General features: G+C 37.6%; 1 protein-coding gene across 2 annotated transcripts in view; it reads right to left on the bottom strand.

Annotated features, from left to right (window-relative positions):
• LOC133634071 (myosin-9-like) overlaps positions 1-12,911 on the bottom strand; it is a 61,236-nt gene that overhangs the window by 17,698 nt on the left and 30,627 nt on the right. For both annotated transcript variants that reach the window (XM_062027050.1, XM_062027049.1), the window contains exons 23-33: positions 12,258-12,389; positions 10,219-10,425; positions 10,017-10,154; positions 9,811-9,934; positions 7,881-8,052; positions 7,592-7,804; positions 5,779-5,923; positions 5,493-5,699; positions 5,296-5,400; positions 3,105-3,257; positions 1,923-2,171 (exon numbers count right to left, since the gene is read on the bottom strand). In XM_062027050.1, coding sequence (XP_061883034.1) covers positions 1,923-2,171; positions 3,105-3,257; positions 5,296-5,400; positions 5,493-5,699; positions 5,779-5,923; positions 7,592-7,804; positions 7,881-8,052; positions 9,811-9,934; positions 10,017-10,154; positions 10,219-10,425; positions 12,258-12,389 — 1,845 coding nt within the window. The remainder of the gene's footprint in view (positions 1-1,922; positions 2,172-3,104; positions 3,258-5,295; positions 5,401-5,492; positions 5,700-5,778; positions 5,924-7,591; positions 7,805-7,880; positions 8,053-9,810; positions 9,935-10,016; positions 10,155-10,218; positions 10,426-12,257; positions 12,390-12,911) is intronic.

Here is a 12,911-nt window from a genome sequence, read left to right as displayed (position 1 = left end):
TTGCAATACGTAATGTGTTAAACTGCAAGACTTGAAGAGTTTGAACTCAGTCGTCTTTCGGCACTACAAAAATGATACAAATGTTTTATCTGACATCGACAAACAGAACATGATCTCATTTAACCCTCAAGGGACAAAGGCTGACTTTTTTTGTCTTTTCAGTACATTTTTGCAGTATTTTGACCATAAATCCTGTAACACAACACAAGTTAAGTTTTTTTTATGTTTAATTCTTTCACATTGGCATTTATTCAACAATACCCCAAAGCCAAAGAGGAGATACAAGTCTAATTTTTCAACAGGCATAAAAACATTTGATTATTTTTCCCTTTACTTTTTGGGGGCTCTAATCTCTAAATCAACATCAAAAATACGAAACATGTAATTATTTTTGTAACCGCTTTGATCAGTTATAGATTTGCATAACAAGAGTTTAACCAATTTTTTATTTATCTTTGTTGCTGTATGTAAAAATGGCACCGCTGAAGTATCTCCTGTATTTATGCGTTTTAGCTTATTTACTGTGGACTTGTTGAATCTGCTTTGCAACCAAATAATTTCCCTTTTGTGGGATAAATTATATTAGACTTAGACTTCCTTGTTTTTATCGTATCCTATTTAAAACCTGTGACATTATCTGATTTAAAAGACCTTCAAAAGAGTCAACATTTTTCACATGTTTGCAACCCCCGTCACCCCAAAAGGGACAAGCGGTAGAAAAATGGATGGATGCTTAGTATACGTGTTAAGTTGGAGAAATGTTAGCAAAAAAAAATACAAAATGTGTTCATGCCTTTCAAAACTCAGAGGAACTGCACTTTTTTTTTTACTTTTTTTTTAAAAATGTTGCCTATTCACAATCCTTATGTAAGACAGGAACACGTTTTTTTTTAATGCATTCTAAATCATAAATAAACCTTAGCAAAAGTCAGCAAACAATGGAGCATTCAGTCTACAAAGCCCTCTAAATAACCATCCAAAAACCATCACCAATACTCCATTTACATCTCAAGACCCGAATATTAACCAAGTATTAGCAATATTATTATGATAAGCACTAACAGACAGACAATCTATTTTTAGCGGCGCCATGATCAGAGAGCTACTAGCTTGTGCAGCTACATTATTGACATATTGAGCTGCAGGTGCTGCATCACCTCCAACATATTGTACATTAATTATAGATTATAAATAATGCCTCTCACCTGGATGGTAGAAGGTTGTGGCCATAAACCAAGAAGTTAGTCAAGTTTGACATTCAACTTGGACCCGGAAATGACAAGAAAGACGCATGTTTGTGGGACCTTTTTTAACCCTTCGTGAGGATTATGATTATTTCTTTGTCTAAACGGCAAGATATGAACATTTAATCAGTCGTCATCCCAGTGAGAGCAGACATTGTACAGTAAGTGTTTGCTTTATTATTGTTTGTATATCTTGTTTAGCACTTAACAATAATGCTACATGATGCTCAGTGATTCACTAAAACTGAATCTGTTTAGCACACAGCTTCTCAAACTTGTTGCGCATTCCTTATTTTCAGACTAAAAAATAGGTTTCGGATTATAATCTGTACCAGAGTAGTATTTGAAGTCTCACAAAGTATGCCGTGAGTAGTACGTTTGTTGTCGTTCTTGTCTTACATAAGGATTCCGAATAATAGGCACGATTCAAAAACAGTGCAGTTCCCCTTTAAAGACTTGTAATCTACATGTCTCCAGAGGGTTAAATGTTTAATTCAGCTTTGTATAGAATCTCGATTACTAGAATGGTCTAACTTATTTAACTTAGTTGTCATTTATTGCGTGCAATCAAGTTCAACACTGCGCTTTGCTGTTCAAACCCCATCACACTGCAAAGTTATTTATGGCGGTCTGTCTTTCAGGTTGTGGTGCACATTTGCTTTGTAGGTGTCTGGATACCTGGTCAAACTTCTTCTGCTTCCTATCCAGGTTGGAGACAACCTGCCTCAGGTTGTCCTGGTCCACCAAGAGGTCATCCAGCTCCTGCTGTAAACGAGTTTTTGTCTTTTCCAGTTTGTCGTAGGCGGCGGTCTTCTCTTCCAGCTGTTGCTGCACACTCTCTGCATCGCGGTGGATTCGCTTGCGCGCCTCCTCTGCACTCTCCAGGTTGGCCATCTCTTGGTCGAACTTCTTCTTCATCTCAGCCAGCTGGGGAAAAAAAGAAAGGAATGGGGATTTCAGGGAGCATTGAGGAGAGGGAAAGGGTCCTTGTCTTTTGGCTAACAAAAGATAGCATGAAAAGAACATGGTCAGTATTTGCATTACTTTTTTGTCTCTTCTAGATAGACAAGATTTAATTATACAGTAAACCATCATTACTTGGCTTGGGGCTTAACATGGTAAATTAATTTCTGACCAGGGCTTTTTACCTAGCGCAGCCTGTGTTACACTGTAGTAGTAACAAAAAAAAGCAATTGAAAAATAGAGCAAAATGTTAATACTAAATAATGACATGTATTTTTTTTTTTTTTTTTTTTAAATATGTCTACCATTTTTTTAGCCTTTTTAAAAAAAAAAAATACACACATCTTCGCCATACGTAAATTATATGTCACCGTATGTCACTTTTAAACTTGTTTAATCCAACATAGTAACATAGCTGCCTGAGGCTGAGCCAATCAGCGGTCATGATACTGTACAGCACGCTCCGATTATTTGGTCTCCTAGTGGCCAATACTACAGTAGTATTGACATTTTTTTATTCATTCACCCATTTTTATGCTTGAAAATGCATAAGTTAGGCCAAAAATAAATCGAATATTCAAAGTAAAAAACATTAAACCCGCATACATATTTATTTAGTCAATCTTCTTCAGTATGGTCACCTGACCACTGACTATCAGGTTGGCTCCGCCCCCCTTCCGCAGCTTGATGATTAATGGAGGGAGTCCCATGTATAAGAGAGCATGAATGCTCCCCTCGCTTATAAGAACAGCTGATAGGTGATGCGTCACAGTGGTCAGGTGACCTTTCTGAAGACTACAGACATGTCAAGCTAAAATATTCCATCCATCATACCGAAAAGCATATTCAATAAAAATACATAATGGACCTTTCTGAGTCAGTATTTGGCAGCCTCACCTGGGTCTGAAGAGAGGAGACCTGTTTCTCCATGTTCCTCTTGCCTTCCTCCTCTTCTTCCAGCAGCTCTCGCAGGGTGTTCTGCTCCTCCTCCTGCTGTCGCAAGCGAGTGGTGAGGGTCAGCTTCTGACGAGTCTCCTCTTGGAGCAGCTCCTAGAGGTCCAAGATTAAAAAAAGGAGGTTAAAAAAAAAAAACAAGTCTTGAAGCCACAATTTCGGTTTACAGTGCGGACCATTTTCATTGACATCAGTAGCTTTCTGGCATGCATCAGTCTAGAAATGTTTACATCTTACAAATACGTCAGAGCAATCTAATTGGATAATTGGCAATGACATAACATCCCATCTCGAGCTGCCTTCAAATAGTCAAAATGATTTGACGATTCCATTCAGAGAAGTCTATCAACAGACTCAACTAGGCAGTAACTCACAAATCGTATTTATTCCGATTCAAAATCAATTCACCATTTTCAAAAATGAAAACTTTTTTTTATTATACATATTTTTAAGAATCAATTTTAAAAATATATGTTTTAAGGCTTTCTACATGCTTGCTTGTTGCGCGTTTACGTCAGCAGCTAAGCGAAGCTTTTGTAACCTGTTTTGAAAGGTTTTATTATAATTTTCACACCAAATAATATATTCCGAGAATCTGTTTGAATTGAAAATCGTCTTGAATTGAGAATAGATTCTGAATCGAATCATCATGCAAAGAATCAGACTCGAATCGTGAGTTGTTAGATTCACAATATCTGTAATATCTAATTAAGAGGGCTTTCAAATGATTATTAAAATATTTAATCACGATTAGTCGCATTCCGTCCATAGTTAATTCATAACAAATATTGATAATCGCAAATGGAAGTTTATTTATAGTTACACCCCTACTAATTAGTGTAATATGATTAGGGCTCTCAAACGATTAAAAAAAATTAATTGGGATAAATCAATTATTTTCCTGAGTTAAATCATAAATATTCACAATAATTGCAAATGTAAATGTTTAATCTTTAATAAGTAAAATTCACATCTCAACTACAGTATAGGGCTGTCAAAAGATTAAAATATAGAATTACGATTAATCACATTTTGTCAGTTAAGTCATAAATATTCTTGATAATCGCTAATTATTTTTTTTTATCCTCAATAAGTAAGATTTATACCCTTACTAATTAGTGCATTATCTAATTAGAGCTGTCAAACGATTAAAATATTTGATCACAATTAATGTATTTTTTCCCCCAGAGTTAACTTAGATTTTTTTAAATCTTTAAAAAGGTAAAATTCATAACACAACTATAAGACTGTCAAACGATTGAAATAGAATCGTGATTAATCACATTTTGTTAATAGTTAAATAATAATCACAAAGGAATATATCTTTAATAAGATTTACCCTCCCACCAATTAGTGCAATATCTAATTAGAACTGTCAATTAAAATATTTGATCGCGATTAATCAAATTTTTTCTACAGTTAACTCTTAAATATTCACATTAATTGCAAATGGATTTTGAAAAAATCTGTAATAAGTAAAATTTACATCCCAACTATAGAACTGTCAATTAAAATAAAGAATCACGGTTAATCACATTTTTGTCAATAGTTAACTCATAGTTAAACACGATAATCGCAAATGCAAGTTGTTTTTTTATCTTTAATAAGTAATATTCAGACCACTTCCAATTAGTGTAATATCTAATTAGGGCTGTCAAACAATCACAATATCTAATCGCGATTAATCACATTTTGTCCAGAGCAGTCGCTGCTTCCTGGTTTGACGCCACGTCTCTCATATCATCAGCTGGCTGTGTTTTTGCCTCCCACATCTTGCTATATATAATCTATTTGTCGGCACACAAGAATATTTTACTAATAGTGTTGGGAGGATGTTTCTAAATTGGGGACACGATTGAGACTCAGCGGGACGCGCTGCCGTCAGACATGAAGTCAGAGTGTCTCTGGCTGCCCAAATCACGCCGTCAGTAAAATGTAAAACTCGCTGGAAATCGGACACAACTTTGCCCCGGAGGCGTCACTCTCTTCTTGAAAGCGATATTGATCCTTCTGCAGGTTAAAACACACCTAAACTTTGTTACGACGTAACTTTTCCTGTGTAGTCAAGTTTGATGTCTTTTTGGCACTGCGCCAGAGCCAAGGATCTCGCAAACTGTGGTCCATAACTCCGTACCTGAGCATCCTGCAGCTGTGACTCAGTCGAAGAAATGTCCTTGCTGGATTTGATGTTCTTGCCCTCTGCGTCGGTCAGCAGGCTGTTGACATTGTCCAGCTCCGTCTAAAAAACAAAACAAAGAATGACCATCAGTGTCTTTTTGTACCAGTTTTAAACATGAACAGCTTTCCTCTTTCCCAACTCTGCAGCCATACCTGCATTTTGGCCATCTTATCGGACATCTCCTGCCTTTGCCTTTCGCTTTCTCCAAATTTGACCTGAAGCTCTTGAACTTGGGACTCTGCCTTCTTCCGACGGTGTTCGGAATCCGCTTTGCCTTGCGTCAGAGTCTGGAGCTCTATTTGTACCTCGTTCCACTCGCTCTCCAGGGCTTGCTTAGATTTCTCCACAGACACCTTGTTCTGTAGGTAGGGGAGAACACACGGTCAAAGGGTCAACGCCATCGAGCATAAGTCGGTTTCTGGCCGCTGTGTCCATTACCCGCTTGGCCTGCTCCAGCTGGTCGTTGAGCTCGTCAAATGCCTGGTTGTGTTTTTGTCTCATGTCAGCCATCTGCTGCTCATGGCCCTTGGCCTCATCCTCCAGAACCTTCTTGAGGTGGGAAACTTCCGTCTCACGTTTGCTCCTGGACGGAAGGAGAAACAAGGAAACAGATAAGGAGGTCTATTTAACGCCTGAGTGGTGAGAATATTATCTGCTGTTGATGGAGCATTCTGAAACTAAAACTAAATGTATTGAATATGAACATGCTTGCATGTAGCAGATAATAGGGCATCCATACTTTTTTCACCGCGAGCCACATACTGAATAATCCAGGGCTGCAAGAGCAATTTTGATAACCCCATGAAGTGGATATGATAAGACAAACATGTTTCTATGTGCTTTGTTTTATGTGTAAAAAAATAAATAAATAAAAGTGAATTACTATCAACATTGAAGTATTCTCATTGCACCTGCACATGCTGTTTTTCTGTTTTAGTATTTACTTAGATTTTTAGAATGTGCCCCATGCCACACTTATGGACAGATGTGCTGGATCCCAGTGGGATACCATATTAAAGATCGACCCATATGTTTTTTTCAGGGTTATTAGTGATTATTAGTAGTCAAAGAGGCCGATATTCATTTGCAGTAAAAAAAAAAAAAGTTGTTTAAACATGAATAGTATACGTCAGTAAACAGCTGGACAAGGCTGCTAGTAGTTTTTTTAAACATTATTTTTCAGTAAACGTCAGACCAGTAGCACCATAATGATTTATGCATAATGTTGTGGTTAATTTAGCACCAAAAAAAGGTTAAGATTTCACAAACCGCTTTTTAAACGTTGTGTCTAAGAGTGTAAATATTAGCATTTCAAAATACGGGAAAACTTGGAAAAATATGGGATTTTTCTACATCACAATAACTCGCCATCTACTCAAACGTATAGGGTTTTATAGCAGTGTATGGATTCAATACATTGTAAGGTGTCCTTGTGAGGAATACTGAAATACTGCGAACATTTAAATAAATAAAAAACGATTCTGTGCTTCTTCACGTAGCATATAAATGAGACATTTTTTAAGCTGGCTGACAAGTAATTTCTTCCTGGATGTTACAGAAATTATGAGAATGTGTGAGCTCCTGCCTGCTCTTCTTTAATAATAAGTGTTACAGTATATTCTTCAAGGTATTTACACCAAGTTTTTATTTTGGCAGAGATCTTTTCTGTCGTCTTCATGTCCATCTTTCTCTGTCGCGTTATTTGACTGAATCACAGAACATGCGGCTCGCAGCGCTCCTTTAATGACCGAACATTGTTGAGTGGATGCCATCGCAGCAGTCGTGAAAACAAACAAAACCGGGAAGACGCCAGGAAAGAAGGACAAAAACTGGATTTCCTCGCCAATTTTTTTTTTTTTTTTAAACGTTTTGACAGGTAAGCAGGGGAGACGTACTGTACACGCGATGCAGCACTGCACAAGGAAGAGAAAAGGATGGGGACGGGTGTGTGGCCGCTGTGGTGAACAAAATAACTTTTCTCAAGCAGGGTAAAAGGGCTGGTGCTTAAGCAGTGGTTATTACTATCTACTTCACTAATGTTTACATACTAAATACTGGTATCATGTGTATATATTGTATCTGCTGATGTAGTTCTGTTGTCGTCATGGGAAAAAAAGGCTGACCGATACAACTAAGCGTCAAAAGGCCAAATATTGGCATTGATAATCGGTCCATCTCTATACCATATCTTAGATTGCATGTGATGTATGAATTTGACATTGGTAGGGTCTTAGTTGAGCTTGTCTGCTACCTGAGTTCCTGCTGTGCTGCAGTGGAGTCCAGGGTGTCCTCCAGCTCAGTCTTGAGGGCTTCCAGCTCCTCTCCCAGATCCCTGCGCAGTTTCTCCGCCTTGTTGCGTCCCTGCCTCTCGATCTCCAGATCTTCCTGCAAATCACAGATCTGAGCCTCCAGCTCCCGGATCTTCTTCTGGGCCATGTTCTTGGCAGCAGCCTCCTCCTCGATCCTGTACACAGAACGACGCGCTAGTCGTATGGTGTTTGCAGGTATGCTGAAGCGGGGCAACTGGATGGGACACCAACTTGGCCAGCGCGGCGAGCAGCTCCTCCTCTTTCTTGGCCAGCTGAGCTTCAAGTTCAGCAATCCGGGCTTGAAGTTCCGAAATCTGGTCGCTGAGATCATTTGAATCGCCCTCAAGTTTACGGCGGTTCTTTTCCAGCTCCTGCCGCGCTTTCTCCTCTTTTCTTAGACGATCTGAATGTTAGGACCCAAACAAAGCTTACTTCAGTATTCGCCTGTATGTGTGAACTTGTGTAAAAAAAAATGTCATTACTTGATTTTGTGTACACATCCTAAAACAAATTTTGTTTTGGACATTAGTTATTATCATTAAAATCTTTTTAGGTAGGAGACAATGTTGGTTTAGGCTAGACCATGGGTGTCAAACATACGGCCCTCGGGCCGTATCAGGCCCGCAAACTGGTTTAATCCGACCAGCAGCCTGGAAAATTAGTTTTCCAAGTATAAAAAGGCGCTGCAATTTTTTATTGAAAGAAACTGCTGTTCTAAATGTGTCCACTGGATGCCACATGAGTGTTTAAAGATGACGCGTCAGCTGACTTTAAGCGCCCTGTGGATTGGCTGCTGCTACTCCAATTAGCGCAGGTGCAAGTAGTCAGCTGCTCCTGTTATGGCTGGCAAAAGACTTAATGCTGTAGCGACGCACAATACCTTTTTTTATTGTTAATTATCCACTCAACAACTAAACAGTAATAAGCAAAGAATGATGTCAACATGACCATCTTTGTAGTTAGAATTTCGTGCAGCGCTTGCAATTTGTTCACGGCCCGATGTGCACTCTGAACTCCATTGTAAAAATGTGTTTCCACATTTGTTGTTTTTTTCTATTTTATTTTATGCTTAAATCTACCATGTTCATTTTGGTTAAGTTTGTAATTATGTTACCTTTAATTCAGCTATTATGGGGTCACTTTGATAATTGTTTTGTTAATATTATAATTGTGATCTGAATTGTGATAAATTAATGCATTGCGGATGTTACTAATGTGGCGGTTTGAGGAAACACTTTTCCAAACCCATCTTTAATGCTAAACTGCCAACATTAGAATGCTAAACAGGAAGTGATTAAAGCTTAATAGCTTTGTAAATACACTGAGACAAAGTCTAAGTTCATTGTGTTCTTGAAACTGCACCAATTTTCAACTTGAAGTGTTTTGTCAAGAGGATTTTTTATATGTACTTTTGGCCGAAGTAAGACAGAATTTTTTTTTGAAGTTCTCTTTATTTTTTAAATTATTATGCTATGATTTTACCAGTCCAGCCCTTGTGGATTTTAGATTGATTTTTATTCGATTTTAGATTCCTCGTAGAATAAATTTTCCTCCATGCAGCCTTTGAGCTAAAAGGAGTTTGACACACCTGGTCTGGACCAAAGGTCTCTAATTCAATTTTCCAACTTTGTCACGCTTTACCCACGTGACAATATTTCTACCAGCAGTTATAGTAGGTACCTTGAGGTATGGTTGGCCTAAAGTCATTAAAATGTAACATTTGAATGTAAAAATGTTATACTTTGACACTGTTTTATTCCCCAACAGGTGGTCATAAACATTCCTTGTGTGGTGTTCGGGTCTGTGGGACCCGCTTTCATTTTTTTATTAAACAAAAATGATACAATTAATTAATTTTTCAAACTGAGACTCACTGACTTTGGCTCATTTTCTGTGAAGAACATATATCAGAATACATATTTAATGACCACACACCATACACCCCCCTACACATTTCTATTACATATAAGATGTCTGGGTGCACTGGACCCGAGGCTAATAGAAGTGTGGAAATTGATGTTCTGTGTACCACACGCACCCACCCACCCACCCACCCAGTTTGGCAGTTATCACAATTAGATGAAATCAATGTGCTTGGATACAAAATCCAAATCAATAGCATTACATGGGAATACATAATTTATAATAAATAAATACTTGCCCTCCAAATCTGTGATCATGGCCTCATGTTTATTCTTGAGCTTCTGTAAGCTTTTAGACTTCTCTTCTTCCTCAGACAAGTTTGTGGTGAACTCAGAGATTCTCTCCTCCAACTGTTTCTTCTCCTACATTTGAAAACCAAGAAATAAACATTATCCTTCATGCAGTGTAAGGCGGCAGAGAGAAGCGCTAAAGACCGCCGGTGACCTTGTTGAGCTTGTTGTTCTGGTCATCAAGCACCATCATGTCCTCATCCATTTTTTTCACTTTGGCATCCAAGGTCACCTTCTCCATCTGGATCTTCTGTCTGGTTGCTTCTTCCTCATCCAGCTGCTGCTCTAGTTCCTACAAAAAAAGTAAAAAAAGACCAATCAAATTAAAAATCAGACTTATGATCACTGTCACTTACATTAATGTTCTGCTGCATCTTTTTTCTCTCGCTGTGCAGCTGGCCAACACGCTCGTCTTCCTCCTCCAGACGAGCCTCCATATCGTGAAGGATCTCCTCCAGCTCCTGCTTCTTGGCGGCCAGACGGCACCTCATCTCCTCGGCCTCGGCACACAGCTCAGTCTCTGCCTGGAGCTGCTCTTGGAGGGCCAGCTTCTCGGCGCTCAGCTGGCAGAGGGCAGTCAGTCAACGTCAAAAAGAGAAGGGATAATTCCTCAGCACTAACGAGGCATCTTTTAGGACTCCGCTGCCTTGGGTCACACAAACATCAGAATGTATACGGACGGCATGTGTATGGAGAGCATTAAAGGGGAAATGCACTTTATTGTTGAATTTTACCTATCATTCACAATCCTTATGTAAGACAAGAACACAATTTTCTTTTTTTAATGCATTCTAAGTCGTAAAGGAGTATGAGGTGGCTAACCATTCAGCTAATGAAAGTATACCATAAAGCCCTCTAAAAAAAAAAAAAAAAAAAAAAAATTGCCAACAATACCCCATTTACATATTTTGCCCTGAATATTACACAAGTATTTTAGTGATATTGTTATTAAGTGGTAACACAAACTATTTGTATTGGCGTGTGATCACAGAGCGTTACTATGCAGCTATATTGTGCCAGTGAGCTGCTAAAAGTCAATTCTAGATTATAAATCATGCCTCTCACCTGGATAGTAGAAGGATGTGGCCATAAACTGCAAAGTTGGACAACTTGGACATTCAACTTAGACCCAGAGATGGCGAGAAAGACAAAAAAAACCCCGCTCGTTTGCGACCTCTTTTTTTTTTTACCTCAGCGTGGTTTATGATTAATTCTTCATACAAACAGGAAGATGTGAACCTGTTGTCGTCCCAGTGAGAGCAGACATTGTACAGTAAGTGATTGTTTTATGATGTTGGTAGTTTGCATTTATTGTTTCACACTTAGCGATACTGCTACGTGATGCTTCGTGTTTAATTAAAGCTGGATTTGCTCATCACACAGCTTCTAAAACTTGTAGCTCATCCTCCTTATAGTCATGAACAACAATATAAGGTTCTGAATAATCATTTGTTCCAAAGTAGTCTTTGATGGCTCTAATTAAGTCTGCATCATTAGTAGTGGTGATGTTAAAGGAAAAGCGAACGTTGTGATGAGTCTGTGGAATTAGTACATTGCCATATGCTTAAAATTAGCAAAATACGCAAGTACTACATGTTATTATGAATGTGCTTTTTACTACATTACATATATACTTACAGCATGTATGTAAAACAATGGAGGTTTTTAGATGTTTTGTAGAGCACTTTGTAGGCGCAAGAGTGGGTACTTTTGGTTCCATTGTTAAATAACGTTAATTTACGAGTTAGAACGCACAAAAAAGAAAAACATGTGTTCTTGTCTTACATAAGGATTGTGAATGACAGGCAAAACTCCAAAAAAGTGCAGTTCCCCTTTAAAGACATAATTATTTTTGTGTTTCCACATTGACATTATTTACGAGTGTGAATGAATCAAAAAAGACAAACATGTGTTCTTGTCTTACATAAGAATGGTGAGTGATGAGCAATTTAAAAATAAAAAAAAAAGTGCATGTTTGTGTCTACATTGAGACTGTCAAGGACAAAATTCCACAAAACATCCTCCAGAAATGATCAATTGCACTACATTTTGAAAACTCCTGCTATAGATTTTTTTTTTTTTTTTTTTTTTTTTTTTTTTTTTTTAGAATGGAGCACAATTGTTTAAATTGAACAATGCAACAGAAATATGAGTAACTTTCAAAACAATGAAAATATGATACTGGCAAATATATTTGCAACTTATTGAAGTCTTTTGCCCCTTTTTTTGCATTGTTTTCCACCAGTAACTAGCAATTAAATAAGTAAAAACACTAAACTTGTTCTCTTCCTTATATTTCTTCTTGAGGCATCATGGCCGCATATTGTGCCTATCCATTACTCCTACATGTGCATGTGATACAGTAGCTATACCGATTCGGCAGAGACTATCGTACCTGCTGCTGCTTGCTCTCGTACTGTTTAATCTGTTCGTCGGCCTGCAGCTGCCGGTCTTTGATCTTCTGCAGCTCCTCCTCCTTCGCCAGCATCTCCTCCTCCTGCCGACTCACCTGTAGTAGGGGCTTCACCTTCACGGCGAGAGCCAAAAAAAAAAAACCATTACATGTTTTCTTTTTCCTTTTTTACTCAAACCATGGCGCAGATACTTATGTATTAATTTCCCAATGGCTCGTTTGGAAAAAGGCAAGATTGTTTCATGAGTGACATATTTAGCCATAGTTACACTAGCATACATGTATATACATATACACATATATATATATATATACATATACATATACACATACATATATATACATATATATATATATACATATACACATATACATATATATACATATATATATAGATACATATACACATATACATATATATACATATACATATATATACATATACATATACATATACACATATACATATACATATACATATACATATACATACATATACATATATCCACCAGGTGTGAATGAATGATGGGTTTTTAACATGTAAAGCGACTTTGAGTACTTAGAAAAGCGCTATATAAATCCCAGGTATTATTATTATTATTATTATTATTATTAAATCATAATATGAGACCTTTA

This window comes from Entelurus aequoreus, linkage group LG18, assembly GCF_033978785.1.
Source record: "Entelurus aequoreus isolate RoL-2023_Sb linkage group LG18, RoL_Eaeq_v1.1, whole genome shotgun sequence".
In the NCBI taxonomy this organism is placed as follows: Eukaryota; Metazoa; Chordata; class Actinopteri; order Syngnathiformes; family Syngnathidae; genus Entelurus; species Entelurus aequoreus.
Note: the sequence above shows the minus strand (reverse complement) of the source record. Positions and strands in the feature narration are given on the sequence as shown.